The sequence below is a fragment of the Trachypithecus francoisi genome, unplaced genomic scaffold (genome assembly GCF_009764315.1).
Source record: "Trachypithecus francoisi isolate TF-2019V2 unplaced genomic scaffold, Tfra_2.0 Lachesis_group2, whole genome shotgun sequence".
In the NCBI taxonomy this organism is placed as follows: domain Eukaryota; kingdom Metazoa; phylum Chordata; class Mammalia; order Primates; family Cercopithecidae; genus Trachypithecus; species Trachypithecus francoisi.
This window is the reverse complement of record NW_022681465.1, coordinates 21,834,492-21,860,722: the sequence shown is the minus strand read 5'-3', so window position 1 is coordinate 21,860,722 and position 26,231 is coordinate 21,834,492. Positions and strand designations below refer to the sequence as shown.

General features: G+C 51.9%; 2 protein-coding genes and 2 non-coding genes across 10 annotated transcripts; 1 reads left to right on the top strand and 3 right to left on the bottom strand.

Moving 5' to 3' along the window:
- The first annotated feature begins 355 nt into the window (after nucleotides 1-355).
- TRIM41 (tripartite motif containing 41) lies at nucleotides 356-14,095 on the top strand. Of its 7 annotated transcripts, none has more exons than XR_004429686.1 (8): nucleotides 1,489-2,298; nucleotides 8,737-8,832; nucleotides 10,955-11,185; nucleotides 11,723-11,745; nucleotides 11,945-12,072; nucleotides 12,487-12,662; nucleotides 13,303-13,386; nucleotides 13,660-14,095. XR_004429686.1 is itself a non-coding variant. In XM_033178846.1 (8 exons), the coding sequence occupies exons 1-8, from the start codon at nucleotides 1,489-1,491 to the stop codon at nucleotides 13,673-13,675; spliced, it is 1,560 nt and encodes a 519-aa protein (XP_033034737.1). In that variant the 3' UTR covers nucleotides 13,676-14,095. The 7 variants fall into 7 exon arrangements, 3 of the variants coding, with proteins under 3 accessions (XP_033034736.1, XP_033034737.1, XP_033034738.1); XM_033178846.1 differs by having other exon boundaries at nucleotides 12,487-12,658; XR_004429685.1 differs by lacking the exon at nucleotides 13,303-13,386 and having other exon boundaries at nucleotides 12,487-13,302.
- Nucleotides 14,096-15,325: 1,230 nt separating this feature from the next.
- Nucleotides 15,326-22,199, bottom strand: RACK1 (receptor for activated C kinase 1). The gene is given in 9 exon segments (XM_033178849.1): nucleotides 15,326-15,440; nucleotides 16,318-16,428; nucleotides 16,796-16,936; nucleotides 17,698-17,808; nucleotides 18,129-18,224; nucleotides 19,712-19,859; nucleotides 20,345-20,516; nucleotides 21,844-22,061; nucleotides 22,063-22,199. Coding segments are annotated over 9 exon segments (1,185 nt in total). The 5' UTR covers nucleotides 22,185-22,199; the 3' UTR covers nucleotides 15,326-15,374.
- LOC117066223 lies at nucleotides 19,985-20,063 on the bottom strand. The gene has a single exon (XR_004430207.1). It is a non-coding gene; the product is annotated as a small nucleolar RNA SNORD96 family (small nucleolar RNA).
- On the bottom strand, nucleotides 21,491-21,558 carry LOC117066250. The gene has a single exon (XR_004430232.1). It is a non-coding gene; the product is annotated as a small nucleolar RNA SNORD95 (small nucleolar RNA).
- Nucleotides 22,200-26,231: the final 4,032 nt, after the last annotated feature.

The window sequence follows — 26,231 nt, the reverse complement described above, 5'->3', positions numbered from 1 at the left end:
AGGCTAGCGCTAGGCCAGTGCCCTTGTGGGACAGACCCGGGAACCCCTGCCGCGGCCGGCTGAGCGGTGTCCAGGTTCTGGAGCCAGACTTGTCTACCGCAGTCGGGTCCGCAGCTCCTCTAATGGCCGAGCATAGTTCACCAACGAGTGTTCGTGGTTTTTGGCGCGTTTGATCTGACATCCTCAGAGGCCTGACCGGACCCCCCTAGGAAGCACGACGTCCTCCTGGAGTTTTCCCGCGAGCCGCCTCGAGAGCAGGGTAAGTAGGTCCTGCAGGCCCAGCCCTGGCGTCACGCCGTGTCTGACACTCACTGGAGATTCTGTACATAAATCATGGCCTCGTCATTTTCCTCGCATCAAACAACATTTATTTGTTTTTTATTATGTATCGACATCAAATCTCTATAAAAATAAATTTTAAAGAGCTATTTAAGCACCAAATATTATTTCTACCGCACAAAGCATCTATTTTTGCGGAGATGCTGTGAGAATGTAGATGTAATGATTCGTCACCACTTCTTTACTGCTGGGCAGTTAGGGAAGTTCATCTAAACCCTGAGACTGTGTCCAGTTGGCAGTTTCTACCTTGGATGCGGAACGCCGACTACAGTTGGGAAAGGGTTGGGCCTCTGCGGCCGGATCGGCGAAGCGCTTTCTCAGGCCCCGCCCCCGGTCCGAGCCGTACGACCCTCTGAGTCCTCCACAACAAAGTCTTCTGCCTAGAAGGGCCGGAAGTACTTCAGGGCGCTCCGCGGACCCACCCCCTCACTTCCGGCATCGGCGGTGGGGCGTACCGGCGGCAGTCGGCTGTGCCGGGAGGGTAGGATGGCGCCTGGCCGATGCGGTCATAGCACCGAAAGCAGACGGCCACCAAGCGCTCCCCCCACCCCCCGAAGTTTCTCCCCAGCGGCGGGGGATGGGGGTAGGCGGTTCCTCTGTTCTTTCTGCGTTCGCCGCGTTCCCGCACCACAGAGACGTGGGCCTCCACCGTCCTAGCCCTCCCGCCCTGTTCCGTAGTGCGGGCTAGAGCGTCTCCTCGCCATTTCCTGTCGCCCTGGGGCCCCGCGGGGAAAAAGGGGGAGTAGCACGACAGCGGAGGGAAGTCGAGAGCTTAGGTGGTGTGTAGACGCCGGAAGTATTGGGAAGGAGGCCGGAAGCTAGGGGCGGGGCCAGGAAGTGAGGAGGGGCGGGGGTTTATGAGGAGTCCAAAGGAGCATAGGGGCAGATTTGCACTCAGAGCCACCTGAGGGACTTGGCAGTGGTGCCCAGCACTGTCCCCTCCCCTCGCAGAGACACGGTTGTCGTTTGGGAGTAGGGAACACTGTGTGGCGGGGTGGGTTGGCGGGAGGACATCTCTCAGGCTGCCCTTGGGGCGAGGTGTGGAGGGGCAGGGCTGGGGGTGGAGCCGGGTCGCCAGGGCTTTGGTTGGGAAGACCCCCGCCCCTCGCCCCCCCACCGCACCTCTACACTGGCTGGCTGGACACTAAGATGGCTGCCGTTGCCATGACACCCAACCCTGTGCAGACCCTTCAGGAGGAGGCGGTGTGCGCCATCTGCCTCGATTACTTCACGGACCCCGTGTCCATCGGCTGCGGGCACAACTTCTGCCGAGTCTGTGTAACCCAGTTGTGGGGTGGGGAGGATGAGGAGGACAGAGATGATTTAGATCGGGAGGAGGAGGAGGAGGACGGAGAGGAGGAGGAAGTGGAGGCTGTGGGGGCTGGCGCGGGGTGGGACACCCCCATGCGGGATGAAGACTACGAGGGTGACATGGAGGAGGAGGTCGAGGAGGAAGAAGAGGGTGTGTTCTGGACCAGTGGCATGAGCAGGTCCAGCTGGGACAACATGGACTATGTGTGGGAGGAGGAGGACGAAGAGGAAGACCTGGACTACTACTTGGGGGATATAGAGGAGGACCTGAGGGGGGAGGATGAGGAGGACGAGGAGGAAGTGCTGGAGGAGGATGAGGAAGAGGATCTAGACCCCGTCACCCCACTGCCCCCGCCTCCAGCCCCTCGGAGGTGCTTCACATGCCCCCAGTGCCGAAAGAGCTTTCCTCGGCGGAGCTTCCGCCCCAACCTGCAGCTGGCCAATATGGTCCAGGTGATTCGGCAGATGCACCCAACCCCTGGTCGAGGGAGCCGTGTGAGCGATCAGGGCATCTGTCCCAAACACCAAGAAGCCCTGAAGCTCTTCTGCGAGGTAGATGAAGAGGCCATCTGTGTGGTGTGCCGAGAATCCAGGAGCCACAAACAGCACAGCGTGGTGCCATTGGAGGAGGTGGTGCAGGAGTACAAGGTGAGAGAAGTACAGAGAAGATGGGAGTTTAGTCGGGGGCGGAGAGGCAGTAGGGGGAGCTGAGGAAAGGAAACATCTCTTCGCCCATCAAAGAACCTCATGGTATTGGTGAGCTGAGTTTGCTTGTCTAAGCACTTACTGCCAGCAAGGTGGGTTGGAATGAGAAGGATTCTGTATACAGAGCAGATGCAGTGAAGACGACCGGGGAAGGATGGCTTCCTCAAAGCAAATAGAGCAAAGCCGGTGATGCCAGATAAGGTCTCTAGAACTTTACCAGCAGTCTGGCTTTCTTTCTGGTGAGTCTTAAGTCTGTCCTTGGCGGAGACACCTAGAGATGGAAAGAACTGGGGGCTTCAAAGGACAAGGAAAAAGGCTCAGAAGCAGGAACACAGAGATAACTGCTAGTGTCAGTGTCAGACCCAAATGCCCTGCCCTTGCCTCCCAGTGGGCTCCCCACCCACCACGATGTGGTTTGGTTTTGCCTTCAAGGACTTTTGTTGGCTCTGTGTCACTCTTACGTACTGACTAGAAAAGAGCTCTTCAGTCAGAAGACCTGGCTCTGCAAGTTGCACTGTCAAATCTTGTTTAAGTGTCTGTGTGTCTTTGAACTTTAATTTATCCAGGATTGATAGTTAATATTCTCTGGACATTTGTATGTATACCAGGCACTGTACTAGGCACTTTTCATGGACCGTCTCATTAAAACCCAAACAACACTGTGAGTTTGATATGTTTTCCATTCCCATTTTATAGATTGGGAAAGAGAGTCAGAGAGGCTTTAAGTACCATACAGAGGACCGCAGAGCTTCAGTAATAATTGACTTAGTTATTTGCTGACCCTTCCCCTGGTGTATACTAACAACGCTACCACCATTTGGATGTCTGTTGTTTGACTTTTCTGATGTGACTTTCTTGGAGTCTGATTCTAGTTTGACAAATATCTTGCCCCTACTTCTCATTTTGACTTTTCTTTGGACATAGATAAAGGAGATTTGTCTGCAAGGCAGCCAGCACAAATAGCACTACTTAGTGAAGGCCTGCATGGGTTTGGAGCAGTGGGACCAGGAGGAGAGGGCAGCCTCTGTGTGGTCTGCTCAGAGCTTGTGTGTTTTATGACTCATGTTTTCACACCTGATTCCTGCCATAACTTCATTTAGGTATTGTTTTTGTTACCCCAATTTTAGAATAATGTATGTAGGACTTCTCAGCCCTGAGTGGTACAGCGAGACAAACCTACATTACTTCATCACAAGTAACAATTCCTTCTACGGAGTGAATTTTTTTTTTTTTAATTTTTGAGACAGAGTCTCACTCTGTGGCCCAGGGTGAAGTGCAGTAGCATGATCTCGGCTCACTGCAACCTTCACCTCCCGGGTTCAAGTGATTCTCCTGCTTCAACCTCCTGAGTATCTGGGATTACAGGTGCCACCACACCCGGCTGATTTTTGTATTTTTAGTAGAGATGGGGTTTCACCATGTTGGCCAGGCTGGTCTGAAATTCCTGACTTCAGGTGATCCTCCCGCCTTGGCCTCCCAAAGTGCTGGGATTACAGACATGAGCCCCCATGCCTGGCTACACAATGATTGTTTCACCTGCCTGATTGTTGGAATACTAGGGGAGGTTTTGAAAAATACAGTGGGTCCTTCCACTGGAGTTTGTGAATCAGTGAGTAGGAGAGAATCTTTAAAAAGTCCAGTCTAGCATGCGGATCCCTGCGTTGGTGGCGCTGCCTAGCTATTGGGCCCTACATTTTTAGTAGAGATTGTCAGCTCCTGTTGGCATTTCCTTTTATCTTCGCAGTTCATAATTCGCCATACCCATCATATCATGTGTGGTCACTTTGTGAACAGGAACCCAGGCCAGACTATCCATGGGCATTCCACCCCTTCTCTTTCACCTCCACCTGTAGGACTGCTCCAAAGAGCTTCTGAAACTGGATTTTAATTTGCATTAGCCAAATCTGTTCAATGTCAGCTGCCTGAAAATCCCATATTAGGTCCTGAAGTAGGTGAGGAGTTAAAAAAAGTCATAATCTCTTTGCTTTTGCTTTTATTTATTTATTTTTTGAGACAGAGTTTCGCTCTTGTTGCCCAGGCTGGAGTGCAGTGGCACGATCTTGGCTCACCACAACCTCTGCCTCCCGGGTTCAAGCGATTCTTCTGCCTCAGCCTCCCGAGTAGTTGGGATTACAGGCATGCGCCACCACACCGGCTAAGTTTTTGTATTTTTAGTAGAGAAGGGGTTTCTCCATGTTGATCAGACTGATCTCGAACTTCTGACCTCAGGTGATCTGCCTGCCTTGGCCTCCCAAAGTGCTGGGATTGCAGGCGTGAGCCACTGCGTCTGGCCATACTCTCTTTTCTTGATCTGTTTACTGGGTTCTGCAATTTGGGAGGCCATATACACATACTTAATCTGACATTAAGTGATGCGTAAATGTAAATACATAGTTTTATTGTATAGAACTAATTTGAGTGATTCCCTTTCTGACTTAATAGGCTATTTTACAAGTGGGTCATTTTTACTTTATTTTCTTTTTTTTGAGATGGAGTCTTGCTCTGTCGCCCAGGCTGGAGTGCAGTGGTGCGATCTCGGCTCACTGCAAGCTCCGCCTCCCGGGTTCACGCCATTCTCCTGCCTCAGCCTGCCGAGTAGCTGGGACTGCAGTTGCCCACCACCACACCCGGCTCCTTTTTTTTTTTTTTTTTTTTTGAGACGGAGTCTCGCTCTGTCGCCCAGGCTGGAGTGCAGTGGCCAGATCTCAGCTCACTGCAAGCTCCGCCTTCCGGGTTCACGCTATTCTCCTGCCTCAGCCTCCGGAGTAGCTGGGACTACAGGCGCCCACCACCTCACCCGGCTAGTTTTTTTGTATTTTTTTTAGTAGAGACGGGGTTTCACCATGTTAGCCAGGATGGTCTCGATCTCCTGACCTCGTGATCCGCCTGTCTCGGCCTCCCAAAGTGCTGGGATTACAGGCTTGAGCCACCGCGCCCGGCCCCCGGCTACTTTTTTTGTATTTTTAGTAGAGACGGGGTTTCACTGTGTTAGCCAGGATGGTCTCGATCTCCTGACCTCATGATCCGCCTGCCTTGGCCTCCCAAAGTGCTGGGATTACAGGCGTGAGCCACCGCGCCCGACCACAAGTGGGTCATTTATTCTTTTCAGATATGTACATGCAGTAACCAACAGTAGCTTGGCATAATGTTGGTTTGTAAAATTTTTTTTCATTGAATAGGTAATAACACACAATGATATGTAAGTATGGTTCCTGAACAGTTACCTGTTTGTTTTGTTTTGTTTTTAGACAGGGTCTCTCTCTGTAGCCAGGCTGGAATGCAGTGGCACAATCATAGCTCACTGTATCCTTGACCTTCTGGGCTCAGGTGATCCTGAGTAGTAGCTGGGACTGGAGGTGTGTGCGCCATCATGCCCAGCTGATTTTGTGTGTGTGTGTGTGGAGACAGGGTGTTGCTGTGTTGCTCAGGCTGGTCTTAAACTACTGGCCTCAAGCAATCTTCCCATTTTGGCCCCGCAAAGTGCTGGTATTTCTTTTCTTCATGTGTTTACTGGGCTCTGGAATTTGGGAGGCCATATACATATATTTAATCTGACATTAAGTGATGAGTATGTACATACAGTACATACTCATAACCATCTGGCCAACAGTTAAATGTTTTGAAAATTGGCTGGGCGTGGTGGCCATGCCTGTAATCCCAGCACTTTGGGAGGCTGAGGCAGGCAGATCATGAGATCAAGAGATCGAGACCATCCTGGCTAACATGGTGAAACCCCATCTCTACTAAAAATACAAAAATTAGCCGGGCGTGGTGGCGGGCGCCTGTAGTCCCAGCTACTTGGAAGGCTGAGGCAGGAGAATGGTGTGAACCCCAGAGGCGGAGCTTGCAGTTAGCCGAGATCGCACCACTTCACTCCAGCCTGGGTGACAGAGCGAGACTCCATCTCAAAAAAAAAAAATTGAAAATTTCTCTTATAACTGGCTGGGCATGGTGGCTCACACCTGTAGTCCTAGCACTTTGGGAGGCCCAGGCAGGTGGATCACTTGAAGTCAGGAGTTCAAGACCAGCCCAGCCAACATAGTGAAATTCCATCTCTACTAAAAATACAAAATTAGCTGGCATGGTGGCGGGTGCCTGTAATCGCAGCTACTCGGGAGGCTGGGGCAAGAGAATCGCTTGAACCTGGGAGGCAGAGGTTTCAGTGAGCCAAGACTGTGCTACTGCATTCCAGCCTGGGCAACACAGTGAGACTCTGTCTCAAACAAAAAAGAAAATATATCTTAAATAGTACTCTATTTGAATTTGTGCTTATTAATTTTTGTTTTGGTCAGCAATTTAGGGGCCGGGTGCAGTGGCTCACACCTGTAGTCCCAGCACTCTGGGAGGCTGAGGCGGGCAGATCACTTGAGGCCAGGAGTTCAAGACCAGCCTGGCCAACATGGTGAAACTTCGTCTCTACTAAAAATACAAAAATTCGCCAGGCGTGGTGGCGGGCACCTTTAATCTCAGCTACTTGGGAGGCTGAGGCAGAAGAATCACTTGAACCCAGGAGGTGGATGTTGCAGTGAGCCGAGATGGCACCGCTGCACTCCAGTCTAGGCGACAGAGCAAGACTCTGTCTCAAAAATAAATAAATAAAAAAAGAAAAACACTAAATGGTAAATTTAAGCATTATAAATTCTGAATTAATGGAGAAATTACTGACTACTGTAGAAAAGTAGAAAGTTATATCAGAAGGCCGAATTTTGTGTAGTTCATGCTATTTTCATGAGTTGACTATAATTCCATTATGACTAATTTTGTCTACAACCACTTGTCCTGTGCAACAACTGCCGTTTGCACGCTGGCTTGGTAAACTCTTTAGTTCAGGTCATCATCAGGATGTCACTGGCAGCTTAAGGTATAGGGAGCAAATATTAGATCACATTTACTGATCTTTCGCTACATGCCAGGCACTGCACTAGTGTGCTGTCCGTGAGGTCCATTCTCTTCTTCTTTGAAGCTGAGGAAACTGAAAGCATGGCTTGCCTGAGGTCACTTCGCTTCACTCTGGTCCTAATTGGAGTCTAGGCTTGAGCTCTCCTACCCTATATTATCTCTCAAAGAAAAGGAGACAGAAAGGCTAGAAGAAGACATAAAAAAGGAAACAGCAAATAGGTAGGGCTTATTCTACTCATTCTGGGCTAACAGCCCTTTAAAGAAAAATATTTGGCTACAAATTGTAGAAACACAGAGCTCATGTGCCCATTGGCTGTAACGGTCACAACCTTTGGAAGAGGGGTTTTGGTTTTGTTTCCCATTTAGCAAGTGATTGAGCAGGAGAGAAAGCAGATGAGCAGAAAGAAACAAAGAAGTTGAAATAAGTAAAGTGTGGGCAGGGACTCCACAGTGTCCTGGAGGAGGCACATCTGTCAATGATTGGTGCCCTGGGAAGTAATGTATTAGATATTTCTTGGGATCACAGAGGAAGTTGGGGATGCGGAGGATCAGGGCAGTTTTCAGGGAGCTGTTTTAAGGGAAGAAGACCTTGGGTCAAGTGGAGAAAGGCACTCCCAGACAGAGGGAACAGCATGGAATTATACTCAGGAAATGGCAAGTAATGTTATGTGGTCAAACCTCTTAAGAGTCTGTGTGGAAGGCGTTGAGTGTAGAGGTGAGGCTAGAAGTGTGGGGTCAATGTTTTGGAAGTGGTGGTGACCCATGGAAGGGTTTTAGCATAGGCACAAAATCATCAGAAAAGTATTTAGAGATCTGGGGAAGATTGCCTGTGAAGGGGAAAGGGACCAAAGGTAAGAGCACTCATGGAAAGACTCTGGTGCGGGGCTCAAGCCACTTCCCCCTCAGGTGTGAGTGTGGGGGCTCTCTAGTCTTGAGGCTCCTACCTTTAGAGAATACATGCAGGGCCGGCCGGGCGCAGTGGCTCATGCCTGTAATCTCAGCACTTTGGGAGGCCAAGGTGGGCAGATCACGAGGTCAGGAGATTGAGACCATATTGGCTAACATAGTTAGGTGAAACCCCGACTCTACTAAAAATAAAGAATTAGCCAGGCGTGGTGGTGGGCACCTGTAGTACCAGCTACTGGGAAGGCTGAGGCAGGAGAATCGCTTGAATCCGGGAGGTGGAGGTTGTAGTGAGCCAAGATTGTGCCACTGTACCCCAGCCTGAGTGACAGAGCAAGACTCTGTCTCAAAAAAAAAAAAAAAAAAAAGGGCTTCTGCAAACGTGCACAGAGGGATTGGAGGCTCTTGTCATCATCTGAAAGAAGAAAGTGGAGGAAGGAGTATAATACTCATTTGACACCCATTTTTGGGGGTAGGGACAAGGCTTTGACCCGTCTTGCTGTAGGGAGGATTGCAGAGGTAGGCTCTGAAGGGCAGGTGCCTCTACCAGCCCCCACTTTTCTTTTTCTGTTTCCTCAGGCCAAACTGCAGGGGCATGTGGAGCCGCTGAGGAAGCACCTGGAGGCTGTGCAGAAGATGAAAGCCAAGGAGGAGAGGCGAGTGACGGAACTGAAGGTGGGTGAATGTCCTCGACAGGGCTGATGGTTACCATAGTCAAGGCAAGGACTGTGAGGCTCTCCACTCTCACAGGTGGTGACTCGGTCCCCTGAGGAGGGACAGCCAAGGCCTGGGAGAGGGCTAGATGCTTTCCCTAGGTGCTGAGGAGAGGGGGCCTTAGAGAATCAGGAGGCATGTTCATCCCTGGTTCCAAAATGGAGTGGAAACAGGCCTGGATTGGAGGGCCTAGGTGCCTGGCCTAAGGCTGCAGAACACACTTTCTACCCAAACACCAGAGCCTGAAGGGGGCAAAGCAAAACCCACATAGCAGCCATCAGAGAAGCTGCTGGCCTCAGGATCCATGCAGGCAGTGGGCAGAGCAGCCCTGAGCATGAGGCGGACACTGTCCTAGAACAGACACTTCCTCTGTCCTGCGAGGGGGCCAGTGTGTTTAAGCTGGGGCAGGATTTAGTGTATGTTAGCACTGCAGAGACCTAGTATTTCCTAGTCCAGTGTTTTCTCAGCGCACCCCCCCCTTTTTTTTTTCATTATTGCTCGCCCATCTCCAAGGAGTCTTTTAAGGTATTTTTCCATTCCCCTCCTCCGACCTGTTTTCATAACCCCAGCAGGCCCTGCTGGAATGGGCTGCACTGTGGACTTCATAGACCAAGCCAGGACCTCCCCTTCTGTCCCTCTTCCCTCCTCCCTTCCCAGCCAGTGCCCGGGCCTTGCCACTACCCAGGGCCCATGCCCACCGCCACCTAAACATTAGGGATTCTGCTGTTGGCAACTGCTAGGCACTGAATGGTAGAATCTCTCTGGGAGTAGGAAGTCATCCTGCCTCTGGCCAGCTGCCCAAGTTGATACTTTTGGGCTCTCCTGGGTATGGAGGTAACAGGATCTGTGTGCCCCTAGGGTACAGCGAAACTGACTGTGGCGGCTGTTTCCCTCCCGCGTCTGGTCAGTTAGGACCCTCCTGTGGCCTGTTACTCACAGTGTCTCCAGCTGATGGTAACTGTGTGAAAACTGTGCCCACCACCCAGGATGGCCCATCCCTGGCAAATAGGGTGGGAATGGGCAGGAGTTTTTTCTGTTACAGGATATCAAGTACCTACATAATATCCTTGGTTGTTGCCTCTTAGCCCACAAAGCATAAAAATATTTACTATCTGGACCTTTACAGAAAAAGTTTTTAAGAGTTTGATCTAGGGCTTTTGGGTGACTTTTTTTTTTTTTTGAGACGGAATCTCGCTCTGTCACCCGGGCTGGAGTGCAGTGGCCGGATCTCAGCTCACTACAAGCTCCGCCTCCCGGGTTTACGCCATTCTCCTGCCTCAGCCTCCCGAGTAGCTGGGACTACAGGCGCCAGCCACCTCGCCCGGCTAGCTTTTTGTATTTTTTAGTAGAGATGGGGTTTCACCGTGTTAGCCAGGATGGTCTTGAACTCCTGACCTTGTGATCCGCCCGTCTCGGCCTCCCAAAGTGCTGGGATTACAGGCTTGAGCCACCGCGCCCGGCCTTGGGTGACTTTCTTAAGGTCACTGTGTTTAGTGGTTTTGGGACCCTAACTTCATGTCTTGATTCTTGAATTCTTTTATTTATTCATTTCAAAAAATTCTTACCAAGCGCCTACTCTGGTTGGCGCTGTGTCAAGGTCCGAGGACACTGTGGCAAACAAAGACATTCCTCATCCCTGCCAGTGGGAGCTTATGGTACAGTGCGGGAAAGGATGTTAAAAGATATGTCATTTAAACACAACATTTCAATATTATATGTGCCACAAAGAGATGCAGTGACATTTGTGGGGATGGTCCTGATTTAGATCTGGAGAGGAGGGAAGGCTTCTTTTGGAATATTTAAGGTTGGACCTGAAGGATGAGTCAAGTTATGTAGACCAGGTGGAGAGGAGTGTTCCAGGCAGAGGTTAGTGAGTTTGGGGCCACTGTGCTGGGTGCAAGGGGTGGTATCTGGTAAGACTGAGAAGTAAGGCCGGTAGGAGATGAGCCTCTTTCCAGAACTTTCTTGGACTTGGGGAGTATAGAGCTCCTTTGCCTTGCGTTGAGAAGTGGTAGTTGCAAAACTGGAGGTTATCTTTCTATGTGTTGAGGTGGTATCTGTCATCCCCTTTGCACCATTCCAGAGCCAGATGAAGTCAGAGCTGGCAGCGGTGGCCTCAGAGTTTGGGCGGCTGACACGGTTTCTGGCTGAAGAGCAGGCAGGGCTGGAACGGCGTCTCCGAGAGATGCATGAAGCCCAGCTGGGGCGTGCAGGAGCCGCGGCCAGTCGCCTTGCAGAGCAGGCTGCCCAGCTCAGCCGCCTGCTGGCCGAGGCCCAGGAGCGGAGCCAGCAGGGGGGTCTCCGGCTGCTCCAGGTGAGCAATGTCCCCTCCCTGTTCCCCCAGCACTCTGTGTTGGCTGTCAGGCAGTGCTTACCAAACACCTGTCCGGAGCTGCCTCTTTTCTCACTGGGAGGAACCCACAATGATTGAAGCTGAAAACCAAAAACATGTTTTAAAGCTGGAAACAGTTAATGTCGAATGTGGTATGTGTGACGATTATACCAGTGAAAAGCGTGAAGATTCGGTTGTAGGAGAGGTTTAAATGACAGTTGAGGAAAGGCTTTTTGACAGTGACATCTTGAAAAAGGTGAGCAAGTCATATTGTGGCAATGACAGTATTGGTGGGCTCACAGCAGGATGAGGCGAGTTAGGCATGGGAGGCATGGGGTGGTTGAAATGGATGTGTGTTCATTGAGGGCCGTGAGTGTGTTTCTCCCTTCCTGCTTAGGCTCAGTCTCTGACTGGAGATCGGGAAAGCTGTCCCTGTGCAGCTGACGCTCTCTCTCTCTCTCTCTCTCTCTCTCTCTCTCTCTTTCTCCCTCTCCCTCTTTTTGTTTCTCTTATTCCCAGGACATCAAGGAGACTTTCAATAGGTGTGTTCCCGCTCTTTGCCCTTTGTGACCCAGTGGCATCTGGTTCCCGTCCCTGCTTCTCTTGGGTATCCCTCTCCTCTCCTTCCTTCCCCAGGACCTGAGTTTCCATCTCCTGGACCCTCCTTTCCTTCCCCTCAGCTTTTGCTCTTCCCTCTGGGTATATCATGGTCCCACCCCCTGCCCGGTCCCCTTCCTCCAGGTGTGAAGAGGTACAGCTGCAGCCCCCAGAGGTCTGGTCCCCTGACCCGTGCCAACCCCATAGCCATGACTTCCTGACAGATGCCATCGTGAGGAAAATGAGCCGGATGTTCTGTCAGGCTGCGAGAGGTAGGGAGGTCACCTCCACGACCTTCCTTTGCCTTTCCCTTCACAGACCTGAGACTGGGTCCTGAGGGAAGCTGGGCCCCAGGGAAAGTGTGGGGGTTGAGATGGAGCAGGATACAGGCAGCCACGCAGGTTGAGGTTTCAAGCCATTAACAGATAGTCCTAGTCCAGGCAGGCCTGGAGGGTGGGGGTGGGGTAGAGTGGCAAGAAGAGCCAGGCTCGGGGAAGACCTGTCAGGTGTCCTCGGAACAAGAGAAAGGAGAGATGGAGCCTGTAGGAAGCTGAGGCTGGCCTCTGGGATGGTGTGGGGAGCTGAATTCAGGGAGGAAGCGGGCAGGAAAAGCCGTCTGTGGAGTTGGCTGCTGACAGGGGAACAGCCGTTCCAGCCCTGGCGTATTTGTCCTCCCCCCTCCCAAGTGGACCTGACGCTGGACCCTGACACGGCTCACCCGGCCCTGATGCTGTCCCCTGACCGCCGGGGGGTCCGCCTGGCAGAGCGGCGGCAGGAGGTTGCTGACCATTCCAAGCGCTTCTCGGCCGACTGCTGCGTACTGGGGGCCCAGGGCTTCCGCTCTGGCCGGCACTACTGGGAGGTAGAGGTGGGCGGGCGGCGGGGCTGGGCGGTGGGCGCTGCCCGTGAATCCACCCATCATAAGGAAAAGGTGGGCCCTGGGGGTTCCTCCGTGGGCAGCGGGGATGCCAGCTCCTCACGTCACCACCATCGCCGCCGCCGGCTCCACCTGCCCCAGCAGCCTCTGCTCCAGCGGGAGGTGTGGTGCGTGGGCACCAATGGCAAACGCTACCAGGCCCAGAGCTCGACAGAACAGACGCTGCTGAGCCCCAGTGAGAAGCCACGGCGCTTTGGCGTGTACCTGGACTATGAAGCGGGGCGCCTGGGCTTCTACAACGCAGAGACTCTGGCCCACGTGCACACCTTCTCGGCTGCCTTCCTGGGCGAGCGTGTCTTTCCTTTCTTCCGGGTGCTCTCCAAGGGCACCCGCATCAAGCTCTGCCCTTGATTATCCTGCCACCCGCGGGGGCCCCTCTGGTCAGCACTTGGGGGGCGGGTGGTGGAGGGTGGCCCGAAAGTTTGAGGGGCTCAAAGGCTCTTCCCACTGTTTGTCACTGTGTTGCTTCCCACTCCCCCTTGACCCCAGGCCCCTGCTTCTCCCTCTAGGAGCCTAAAGAACCCTCCTGCCCCGCCTTCTCTCACCTACTATGTCTGTCCAACAGGTCTGCATGGGTCCCTGATAATGAGAACAGCTGCCTGGTCTTCTCTCCCAGTCTGCCTAGCCCAGCCCTGGGACCGGAATTTGAGTAGGGGATGAGGGGAAATTGTAATTTCATTCCTTAACTTCCTTTTCCCCACCCCTGCTCTTCAACCTCTGTGTCAGTTCTGAGGCTGGAGGGTTTGGGCAAGACAACATCCCCATACCAAATCCATCTTCTGATGCAAATTTTAGCTGAGGGATTTGGAAGCCATCTGGGAGGCAGGCTGGGCCCGAGGGTAAAGCTGGGTAATAAATGTCTGTTCTCTTGGGGAGGAGGGATTCTAAACTTTCCTTCCATCCTCAATTTCTACCTCCATAGACCGGCCAGAATTTAGCTTCACTTGAGAGAGATCTGGAATGGTCGCCATGATTGAAACCACGCACCATTACATCGCCCAATAAATTATTTCTTCCCCCTTCCCCTTGCCAGCACTCAACTGAGGAGCAAAGCTCAGCCCACCCCTCACCCCTCCCAGGTCTGTTCACGGCCAGGCTCCTTTCCTCTCTGTTCGATGGAGCTGGCTTTTCTCCCAGCCCCTTTCCATGCCTTTCATTCCATTAGGCAAGCCCTGAGGGGGAGCCTGGGGACGGGTTTGGGTCCCCAAGAGGAGAGCCTTGGGTATAATCTATTTTTCTAGTAACCCCTTGCCTTGTCACTTAACAGCTTTTGCCCTCTGCTTTGATGGCTGAGGTGAACTCATGTTCTTTGGGAAAAGGGAAGGTGTGCTGTGGAAATAAAATGTTTATTTGCTTCTCTTGTGAGGTCGTTCCTTTAGGTAAGGTCGTTCCTTCAGCATTTCCTTTCCAACCCCTGCAGTGAGAAGCCACGCAACTGAGAACTGGTTAGTTGCAGTTAAAGGCATGCTTTGCACCTGTTGTCAGGCACACTCCTATTTCAACAGGGATCTTGATCCTGCTCCCCATTCTAATATCTTACCTAATTTACTAACTGTTCAGTCCACTTAGAGATGTTTGCCACCTCCTACCATTACTTTGAAGCTGTAGGACTGAGGTTCCCCTAAGAATCTCTGTACTCACAGTTCACAAGCCCAGGTCCTAGGAACACCATTTCCATATATATATACATGCACTGAAGCCAGGAATGCCTCATCACCATTGAGGGGAGTAGAAAGTGGAGGAGGGTGCATATGGGCCTTCAATATGCTGTAGTTGCTTAGTCATTACAGAAAACTGCTAGGGCAGTGGGGTCTCAAGCCAAATTTTGAACCATTCCATGCCTGGACTGAGGTTTCTATTGGTAAGTGTAATTGTAGTTTAATGGCTCAGTTCTGGCCTTTCACAAGGCATCTAACCTCATAAATAAACTGTGTTTGTGTGTGGAAGGCATTGAGTGACAGGTTATACTAGCAGTTGAAATGTTTAGTAGGGCCAACTGCATGGTTATGAATGCTTCCAGACCCACCACCCCAAAACTTAATCTCTGAGGAATGCTAACTAGCATTAGCATTCTTCTGGTGAGTTAAATTCTTCTGGTGAGAACTGCCTTGCAGAATTAAATACCCTTGACTTGCCTCAAAGACCATGTAGACTGCTAACATGAAGCTTAAATTTCCTGAATTATGTTCAAACCTTTAGAGGAATGAGGATTCATCTTTGTTCCGTTCTTATGTGCCAGGGGTTGAACCTGCGGAGTCTGCTTTTCCTGAAAATTGACTGCAACCACTTTGAAATAATCAGTCCTTTCCCTCAAGAAGGTTCCCCAGGTTGAAGGTAGGCCCCGATGATCTGCACCTGGTATGTAGGACGCTGATGGGGTTTAAGTTCAGGGAAACTGCTATGTGACTTCTAAGAAACATCCCACTTGATGCTCCCCCAATCCTGAGAACTTAAGACTGACAGCTCCCCTTCCGTCAAGGCCTTGTTTACTTAGTCCACAGCTTGCATCCAGTTTGCTAGTGCAAACTTAATGTGTAAGCAATGTAGATAGGATGGAGCTTTTACGCATATAAGAAAAAAAAACCTTCTAAAAGCCAGTTTTTTCTTCTTTAATTTGTAAAGCTCTGCCATAAACTTCTAGCGCGTGCCGATGGTCACCTGCCATACTCGTACCAGGTTGTCTGTGTAGCCAGCAAACAGAGTCTGCAGGGGAGAAATGACAGGGACAGGTCAGGCCGGCGTAAACTGCAGTCTCACTAGATTCAGCACAAGTGAAGCTTTTTTTTTTTTTTTTTTTTTGAGATGGAGTCTTGCTCTGTCGTCCAGGCTGAAGTGCAGTGGCCGGATCTCAGCTCGCTGCAAGCTCCGCCTCCCGGATTTACACCATTCTCCTGCCTCAGCCTCCCGAGTAGCTGGGACTATAGGTGCCCGCCACCTCGCCCGGCTAGTTTTTTTTGTATTTTTTTTTAGTAGAGACGGGGTTTCACTGTGTTCGCCAGGATGGTCTCGATCTCCTGACCTCGTGATCCGCCCGTCTCGGCCTCCCAAAGTGCTGGGATTACAGGCTTGAGCCACCGTGCCCGGCCACAAGTGAAGCTTTCTTTGAGATGGTCTTGCTCCACTGTCTAGGCTGGAGTGCAGGGGCATGATCCTGGCTCACTGCAGCCTTGAGCCCCTGCAGTTCAAGAGATCCTCCCACCTCAGCCTCCAGTAGGCATGTGCCATCACACTGGGCAGACTATAAGAAACCCCTCCCATTTTAACAGCCAGATTTTAAGTGGTAGTTATGTATTCCTTGAGGAAGAAACAGCTGGTGATAAGGATCTAGATATTTGAAAACGGGTCAGATGAATTAAGGTATTAACTGAAGGCTGATAGCCACTGGGCTCCACATCAGTCTTCCCTCTGATGCAGGAACACATTCACTGGCATGGCAAACTAGGGCATCCTCATCAACCTGGCTTGTCATTTCACTTCATGCCAAAGACACTGCTCTTGTGTCTGACAGACTAGATGTACTAACAGAATGAGGGAGAAAAATAATCGGAAGCCGAGTCACCTGAGAGGACAGACCACTTACCTGGCCATCGGCAGACCAGGCCAGGGAGGTACACTGCGGTGGTTCTGCCTTGCTGCTGGTACTGATAACTTCTTGCTTCAGTTCGTCTACAATGATCTTTCCCTCTAAATCCTGGGGAATAGGGCAAAAGCAACCGTAAGACTTAGCAATGACAGAGTCCCCTCCTCAAGATTCTCAAGTTATAAAGGGATGATTCTGCTTCCTAGGGTACATGTATCAATGCCTAGTTGCATTTTTAGTTGCCACTAGTGGAAGGATGGTTTGCTACCGACATCTAGTAGAAGCTGGAAATGCTGCTAAACATCCTAAAATGTACAGGACAGCATACCACAACAGTTACCCAGACCAAACTGTCAATTATGTGGAGGTTGAGTAGGCTTAGCTACCAGGTGGGAGTCAGATGGCATATATCATAACCAAAACATTGTCAAGGCTCAGAGTGCAGTCAGGTACCCAGTCCGCTGTAACCCACACTCACCCAGATCTTGATGCTGGGGCCTGTGGCAGCACACAGCCAGTAGCGGTTAGGGCTGAAGCATAGGGCATTGATGATGTCCCCACCATCTAGCGTGTAAAGGTGTTTGCCTTCGTTGAGATCCCATAACATGGCCTGGCCATCCTGGACAGACAGGTAAGGTAAATCAGGACACAGTGACCTCTTCCAGATGTTAATCCTGCCCATCTCAAGATTCTGTCAGAATCAATTCTTACCTTTCCTCCATTACCTCAGGCTTCTTTGAAAGCTAATGACTCAAGTACCAACACTGATCTCTGTATGCCTTTCCTTTAAGACCTTACCAAACCTATCAAAAAACCCCTCCCAACTTAAATAAATCACTCTAATCGTTTCTGAAAACCAGGATCCCAATCTCATCAATTGCTTCAAGAAACCAACTTGAGGCCAGGCGCTGTGGCTCACACCTGTAATCCCAGCACTTTGGGAAGCTGAGGCCAGTGGATCACCTGAGGTCAGGAGTTCAAGCCCTGCCTGGCCAACATGATGAAACTCTGTCTCTACTAAAATACAAAAATTACCCAGGCATGATGGTGGGTGCCTATAATTCCAGCTACTAGGGAGGCTGAGACAGGAGAATTGCTTGAACCAGGGAGATGGTTGCGATGAGCCGAGATCATGCCACTGCACTCCAGCTTTGGCGGCTGAGTGAGACTCTGTCTCAAAATAAACCCAACCTTAGTATGCCTTAATTGTCATTTGCTGAAAGTAATCTTTGGAAACATATTCTCAGATTGCCATTATCTCATTATCCTCCCGAAACCATCCTGACTAATGTTTGCCATTTTATGTTAGAGACGCTGGCTAAGTGCTCCTTCCATGATGCTGGTCTTCCACTGAGTAGGAGACTCCTAGTCCCCAAATACCTTGCCTCCAGAAGCACAGAGGGATCCATCTGGAGAGACAGTCACCGTGTTCAGATAGCCCGTGTGGCCAATGTGGTTGGTCTTCAGCTTGCAGTTAGCCAGGTTCCATACCTGCACAGACGTGAAGTTGACAGGTGAATATCCTAGCTCTGGATCAGCTAGGGTCAGGTCCAACAAAAAAGGGCTTGGCATTCCTGGCTAGGGTAGCCAATTGTCATTCAGTTACACGTCCTGGCCACTTAACGTTAGATTGTAACACACATCCAATGCAGTGTGCTCACTTACAAGGGACATCAATTAGCTACTTCAGACCATGTGACGAGAAAGAGTCAACTGAGACCATCTGTAAAGCTTTCCACAGGAGTTTCAGCGTATGACCACCAGGGAGCACGCCCTGACTGGTAAAGCCCCTGCCTTGGCTTAAAGCTCACCTTGACCAGCTTGTCCCAGCCGCAGGAGACGATGATAGGGTTGCTGCTGTTGGGCGAGAAGCGGACACAAGACACCCACTCTGAGTGGCTCTCATCCTACAGAGGATGAAAAGGAAATAAGGAGAAACAGTCCTATCCCATGAAGTGCTATACCCCCCCCACCAGCCCCACCCCTCAGTAGGATGATGGCTGGCAGCACCTTTCAAAAACCCAGAACCCAAACCTTTAAGCTCAGTAGAATCCCTTTAGATTCCAGACAAGAATTTCTTTTTAAATTTAGAGATGGGGGCTGGACGCAGTAGCCCACACCTGTAATCCCAGCACTTGGGGAGGGTGAGGTGAGTGGATCACCTGAGGTCAGGAATTTGACATCAGCTTGGCCAACATGGTGAAACCGTCTCTACCAAAAATACAAAAATTCACCGGGTGTGGTGGTGGATGCCTATAATCCCAGCTACTTGGAAGGCTCAGGCAGGAGCATTGCTTAAACGCAGGAAGCGAAGGTTGCAGTGAGCCAAGATTGTGCCATTGCACTCCAGCCCGGGCAACGAACGAGTGAAACTTCATCTCACAAAAGGGCCGGGTGCGGTGGCTCACGCCTGTAATCCCAGCACTTTAGGAGGCCAAGGTGGGTGGATCACGAGGTGAGGAGATCAAGACCGCCTGGCCAACACAGTGAAACCTTGTCTCTACTAAAAATACAAAAAATTAGCTGGGCGTGCTGTAGTCCCAGCTACTCGAGAAGCTGAGGCAGGAGAATGGGATGAACCTGGGAGGCGGAGGTTGCAGTGGGCCAAGATCGTACACTGCACTCCAGCCTGGGCAACATGGTGAAACTCCATCTCAAAATAAATAAACATTTTTATAGATGGGGTCTCACTATGTTGGCCAGGCTGCTCTCCTGTCCTCAAGCAATCCTCCCACCTTGGCCTACCAGAGCTAGGATTACAGGCATGAGCTCAGCCAAGACTTTAAAAAGGCAGAGAGCCGGGCATGGTGGCTCACGCCTATAATCCCAGCACTTTGGGAGGCTGAGGCGGGCAGATCACCTGACGTTGGGAGTTCGAGACCAGCCTGACTAACATGGAGAAACCCCATCTCTACTAAAAATACAAAACCAGGCGTGGTGGCGCATGCCTGTAATCCCAGCTACTTGGGAAGCTGAGGTAGGAGAATTGCTTGAACCCAGGAGGTGGAGGTTGTGGTCAGCTGCGGTCACGCCATTGCACCCTAGCCTGGGCAATGAGCGAAACTGTCTCAAAAAAAAAAAAAAAAAAAAAAGATATGCAGGCCGTGGTGGCTCATGCCTGTAATACCAGCACTTTGGGTGGCTGAGGCGGGCGGACTGCCTGAGCTCAGTTCGAGACCACCCTGGTGGCGTGCACCTGTAGCACCAGCTACTCGGGAGACTGAGGCACCAGAATTGCTTGAGACTGGGAGGTGGAGGTTGCAGTGAGCCAACACAGTGCCACTGCACTTCAGCTTGGGCGACAGAGTGAGACTGTCTCAAAAAAAAAAAGTAAAGGTTAAGAGGGTGGGAGAGATCCTTGGAGATGTGCTCTCTGACCATGGCCTCACTTTACCTGAACAGTGTATTTGCACACACCCAGGGTATTCCATAGCTTGATGGTTTTATCTCGAGATCCAGAGACAATCTGCCGGTTGTCAGAGGAGAAGGCCACACTCAGCACATCCTTGGTATGGCCCACAAATCGCCTCGTGGTGGTGCCCCTAAGAGGGAGGACTTTGTCATTCTCAGACTTAACAAACATTCTCATTCAACGGTCAGACTGATTCCTGGGCCTTGTCTCTGTCCCATTGCATCACTCACACATATATAACAGTATATGACAGAGAATCCCTTCAGAATTGCAGGACATGTCCTCACTCCCACGTGGGGATTGGCTGACAATGTCGTCTGTCATCACCAGGACCCTCTGATTCCACCTGCCCATCACCTGAGCTTTCAAGGTAAAACATGTTCAAACTGCTGCCTACTCAAAACTGTCGCACCTGGCAGAAATATTCAACCACACTCCTCAGCAATCCTGAGTAACTAACTCAAAGCGGGGAGGCCAAACATCTTCTGTAGGTGCAGTCTGCTTTCCAGTTCCCAAATGGACTGGATCTCCCCTGGGAAACCAGCCAGTTGCATCCACCACATTTCTGCCCAGATTTTTTCCCAAGGCCCCAGAGCTAAGTGAGCAGCTACTTGCGTTGTGAGATCCCAGAGGCGCAGGGTTCCATCCCAGGAGCCTGAGAGGGCAAACTGGCCATCTGAGGAGATAACCACATCACTAACAAAGTGGGAGTGACCCCGCAGAGCACGCTGTGGAATTCCATAGTTAGTCTCATCCCTGGTCAGTTTCCACATGATGATGGTCTTATCTAAAGGTGGCAAAACAGAAGAAGAACCAGTGAGAAACCCGCAGCCAGTTTGTTAACACACTGGATAATTCACTAAGTGTCAAGGTCATGAGTGGGTTAACAACTAAGGACGCTTAAGGAGGGATGGAACGACAGACTACAAGAGCAGTTACAGGCCAGGACTGAGTGGCTCTCTTCGAGACTAAAAACGCACGCAGAGCTAAACTGTACCGTGATAACGCTTTTTTTTTTGAGATGGAGTCTCACTCTGTCACCCAGGCTGGAGTGCAATGGCATGATCTCGGCTCACTGCAACCTCCATCTCCCGTGGTCAAGCAATTCTCCTGCCCCAGCCTCCCGAGTAGCTGGAATTACAGGCAGCCACCAGCACGCCTGGCTAATTTTTTTTTTTTTTTAAACTAGAGATGGGGTTTCACCATTGGCCAGGCTAGTTTCGAACTCCTGACCTAAGGTGATCCGCCTGCCTCTGCCTCCCAAAGTGCTGGGATTATAGGCGTGAGCCACCGCGCCCGGTCTGTATCCTGAGAACTTAATTTCGGTGCCAGAAATTACAGACACCCTTTCCTGAAACTCAGACGAACTCAACAGCCACCACGTATCTTCTCTGCAACCGAATGCACAACAGTTTGTGGCTGTAGAGTAGCTGGGGCCTCCCATGCCTCCCTCTGAAGGCCGACAGAAATGTAGTAATGAATGCTGGAAAAGCCACTTTAGGCGCTACAAGATTGGATACTTTTACTGAAACCTGTCCCAGTCAACAAATTTTACGATTAACAGCCAGACATGATTCACGAGTCAGACAATTCTTAACACTGTAAGAGCCAAGGGGAAGCACAAGAAGTGTCTAAACGCAGTCAGGCACACAGGGATAGGGACGGGGAGGGGAGACCCAGGGGCAGAAAAAGTAGGCCGAGACTTGAGCCACGAAGTCCTCTGGAGTCCACCCGCCTCCCCACGAGCCTTGGGCCGGGCGGCAGCTCAGAAACAGCCTCTGGATTTCAGCACCGACACTCAGATGGCATGTTGGGGTCATCACCGCCCCGCCCGGCCCGTAGCCCCCGGCCACACTACGAAGGGGAAGGCAAAAGATATTTTAAAAGTTTCCAACTCTCCAACCCTAACAGCCACGAGCCGCTCTACGTCTAGGTCCTCATCTGCAATGTGGTTCGCTCGGGCTGAGGCCTGGGCTCGCGTCCGCACGCCCCAAATCACAGTGGGGCAGAAGTTTGTCAGTGCCCGACAGCTCGCGCGCCACCGGCCTGCCCGACGACACGCGGAATCCCCCAGCCCTGCAATCTCGGGTCCTGAAATCTACCTTAGTCCGTACCTCGAGAGGCGGACAGGATCATGTCCGGGAACTGCGGAGTAGTAGCGATCTGGGTTACCCAGCCGTTGTGGCCCTTGAGGGTGCCACGAAGGGTCATCTGCTCAGTCATGGCGGCGGCGAGCGCGTGTGTCGCTGCAGCGACGAGGATGGCACTGGATGGCTCAGAGAAAAGAGCAGCACAACCGCTCCCGCCGCCGCCTTGCAGTGAAAGAGAAAAGGAAGCCCCCTGCCGGAACCGGAAATACGCGCTCGACCAAGTAAAATGGCGAGCCCCATGATACACTTCTGCTCAAGATGGCGGCGCCATGTAATGCAAAAGGCAAAGGGAAATTGCACGGCATCACAGTCCCCACTTCCGTACAACATAATCTGACAGCGCTTTACAAATACTTTCTGAAACAAGCACATTCAAGTGTTTAAAAAGGCTTCTCAGGGATGATGTAGAGCGAGAAGCGAAAGAGGTGAAGTGTACGGCACATTCCCATGAGGACCCCCTGACGGCTTCCCCGCCCCTATGTGGCATAGCTCGAGCTCCACCTGTTCCACTTGGTGCGGGGAGGGTTGACGGGGCAACCACAGGAGAGCTTAATTTTCAGTTCACTATCGTGGATAACGATGGGCAATTTTAAAAAGTATGGTATTAAAATTTTAAAAATAAACTTTAAAACTGTGCTTCCGCGGGACCGTCCTCCCCTCAAGAGGTTTTTGTTCTGATGCACACCAACTCCGGAAGGACTTAGTCCAGGCTGGACTAAGGCAGAAGAGGGTTACTCTGGATGTACTAAAAATTGGTCTCTTTCTGCCGGGCGCAGTGGCTCGTGCCTGTAATCGTACCACTTTGGGAGGCCGAGGCGGGTGGATCACTTCAGGTCAGGAGTTCGAGACTAGCCTGGCCAACATGATGCAGCCTCTTTCCAATAAATAAATAAATAAATAAAAATAAAATTAGCCAGGCGTGGTGGCGGGTGCCTGTAATCCCAGCTACTCGGGAGGCTGAGGCAGGAGAATCCCTTGAAACTGGGAGGCGGAAGTTGCGGTGAGTCGAGATCAGGCCACTGCACTCCAGCCTGGACAGTAGAGCCAGACTCCGACTCAAATAAATAAATATATACATACAATAAAATAATACGGTAAAAATTGCCCTGTGTGTTGCTAGACTGCCAATCCATTCCTGCCTAGGTCAGAACAAGGGAAGCTCTCGCAGAAACGGAAACGCCCAAAGGAGGACCTTAAAGTTCTGACTTCTGGGGACATCCACTGGAAAGCTCTCTCTGGGCCAGTCACTGCACACAAAAGCCCAGGGGTCTGGGGGTCCAGTTGCACCCTGAAGGACGTGCCCAGACAGGGAAGCGGTGGAACACGGATACCTAGCTGTCCTTCTGCCTTCTGCTCTACCGCAGGAATTTAAACAAGTAATGACTCTCATTCTCTCACATCTGACTATAAGAGACAGTATTGGCAAAAAAAAAAAACTAGCCGGGCGAGGTGGCTGGCGCCTGTAGTCCCAGCTACTCGGGAGGCTGAGGCAGGAGAATGGCGTGAACCCGGGAGGCGGAGCTTGCAGTGAGTGGAGATCCGGCCACTGCACTCCAGCCTGGGTGACAGAGCCAGACCCCGTCTCAAAAAAAAAAAAAAAAAGAAAAAGAAAAAAAAAAAAGAGACAGTATTGGGCACCGTGTCTCTTCAAGTAGTTTTAAACAGGGGGACAGATCAGGATGATAGCAGCCACCAACATCTATGCAAAATAAAGATGTCACTTTTCTATTTGTGACATCTATCAACTTTTGTTTCTCATCTGTGAAATGAGATTGGAAATAATATTAGTATCTACATTACATGGTGGTGTGGAAAGTAAAGAAGCAAATTAAGCGCCCTGAACAACGTCTGGCAGAGTAAATGTTGTGAAACTTAGTGAGCACCTCTTGGGTACCAGGCCTTATTTTAGGTCTTGGGGACAAAGCTGTGAACAAGACAGACGGGGGACCCTGGTTTATTTGCAGCTTACTTCCGGCAGTATGCGAAGAGGGGAGAACATTGGAGCAGATACACGGAGAGAGCACTGTGGGTATATGGGAGAATAACGTTCCTGTGGAGGGACGTCATGTAGGGGAAGAATGTTTCAATCAGAGGGAAGAGTTAGTGCCAACGTACTGAGCTGGAGTGTGGAGGGGGCTGAGGACAGAGCAGTGAAATGGGGGCCCCGTTAACTTACGGCCTTGAAGGCCTGGAGAAGAACCTTGGCAACGTCTGCTAGAAAGCCTGCGTAAAGGCAGAAGACAGGTGAGGGACGGTGGCAGAGCTGCCGCAGGCTGTACATGCCCCGGTGTGCAGAGGCCTGGATCCCTCCCTGAAACAGCTTGCTCAACTGGTCCATGGCAGATTCCCCTGCCTTCCGCCGCAGTCTCTCTTAGGCTCTGCCGGACGCTGTCCTGGCTGTGCTCCTCCGCAGCCTGTGGACCATCCTAAGGCTCCAGGTTTGTACATCACCTGCCTTCTTAGCACCCCCAGCTGACTGTTCTTTCGCTTTTCCAATACAGGACTCAATCCCGACCCAGGTGTTTTGTTTCTGTGGTGGTCGTGGAAGACCCTTACGTTCACCCACCCCCTAACCAGCTTGCTGCCCCCGACTCGGGTCACGCCAGCGCCTCCCTGAGCCCTCGGGCGCAAATAGGTGAACGACCACACCCGCCTCCCGCTGTGGACTGAGATTCGCGGAGCGAGGGGTTCCCGGGTTGGGGCCCTAAAACGCCGAGGAGTAGCACTAGATTACACTGTCACATTCTTTTTTCCTTTCGAGAAACCTCATTCGGTTCTCTTTTTCTTGAACGTTCCACAGGGAGTCCAGTTTAACACGAACCTCGCTGCAGGTCTCGGACCCACGCCCAAGAAAAAGACCCTTCCGCGCCGCGGGTCCCTGTCCCGGAAGCGGGAGGTTGCCACGCCCAACCCCACCCTGCCCCGCCCCCTTTTCCGCTCCGCCCCAGGGCTGCCCTCTTTCCCTGCCTCGGGAGACCCGGGCCGAGACCTCGGGAATGCTCCGGACTCCTGCTGGCCTCTCCCGGCCCGGTTCTCTTGCACTAAAAATAGGCGACTCTGGCAGCGCCCCTCCTATGGGGCCTTGAGGGAAATTGGGGTTTTGTCTTAGAGCCCGTGTGGACCCCGATGGCGATGTCAGCCCGCGGAGAGGGAGGCGGCTTTCCGACGACCAGACCCTGCAGGATTCGGCCTTTCTCTTCGGAGTTTTCCTCCAACCCCCTCCGTCCCTCCCAGGGGATGCCCGCCACGGTGATCACTGAAGTTCAGCCCTGAGGCGAAGGAGACGTGGCCTCGACCCTGGGGACCCCTTCAGGTGTAGCTTGAGGGGGAACGGCCGCCTTTCCCGTTGGGCACCCAGCTGTGGCTGTGCCCCGTCCTCGCCCAGCTCCCGGCCTAGGCATGCACTCTGGGCTGGGGCCGCGGCCCACGCCTCTCCAGGAGGAATCGTTGGGTTGACTCTGGGTCGGCAAAGGGAGCCTGGCCCCTTCTAGCGGAGGGACGTGCTGCAGCGGCTGGAGGAGGCTGAGTCAATCACGCTCTTCCCACCAGAAGTCTACCTGTGCCTGCGCCCGCCGGGCCTGCCGGCCTCTTCCTTCTCATCCAGGGGGCCTCTTCTCCAGCCTCACAGAGGTGGGAAGCTTGCTGGAGGCCCCCACCTGCCTTTTTGGGAAGACCCCGAGGCTGGCCCAGGCCCTGTTGGCAGGACCCTTCCTGACTGGGTCCACCGTTCCTCTGGGTCTCACCACTTCTCCAAGCCCCTGGGCTGCCTCCTCTCCCCCGCGTCTGGGACCCCAGAGGCACCACTTTCATTCCACACAAGGTAAGAGTCCCAAGGAGAGGCCGGGCGGGGTGGCTCAGGCCTGTAATCCCAGCACTTTGGGAGGACGAGGCGGGAGGATCACGAGATCGAGACCATCCTGGCTAACACGGTGAAACCCTGTCTCTACTAAAAATACAAAAAAAAAAAAAAAAAAAAAAAAAAAAAAAAGCCGGGCGTGGAGGCGGGCGCCTGTAGTCCCAGCTACTCGGGAGGCTGAGGCAGGAGAATGACGTGAACTCAGGAGGCGGAGCTTGCAGTGAGCCGAGATCGCGCCACCGCACTCCAGCCTGGGCAACAGAGCGAGACTCTTGTCTCAAAAAAAAAAAAAAAAAAAAAGGCCCAAGGAGAAATTGGAGAGGCTCTTCTATGAAAGTCCATCTCACCATTCCTTTTCTGAGAGTAGTCCACAGGACCTGTACAGTTGATATGAACCTCTCAGGCTTCCCTGCCAGAGGCCCTTTTCTCCAGGAGCAGAGGCATCTATCCCCTCCTGCCAGCATTCCAGACCCTGGAGGGCTTGCAGGGTGGCAGG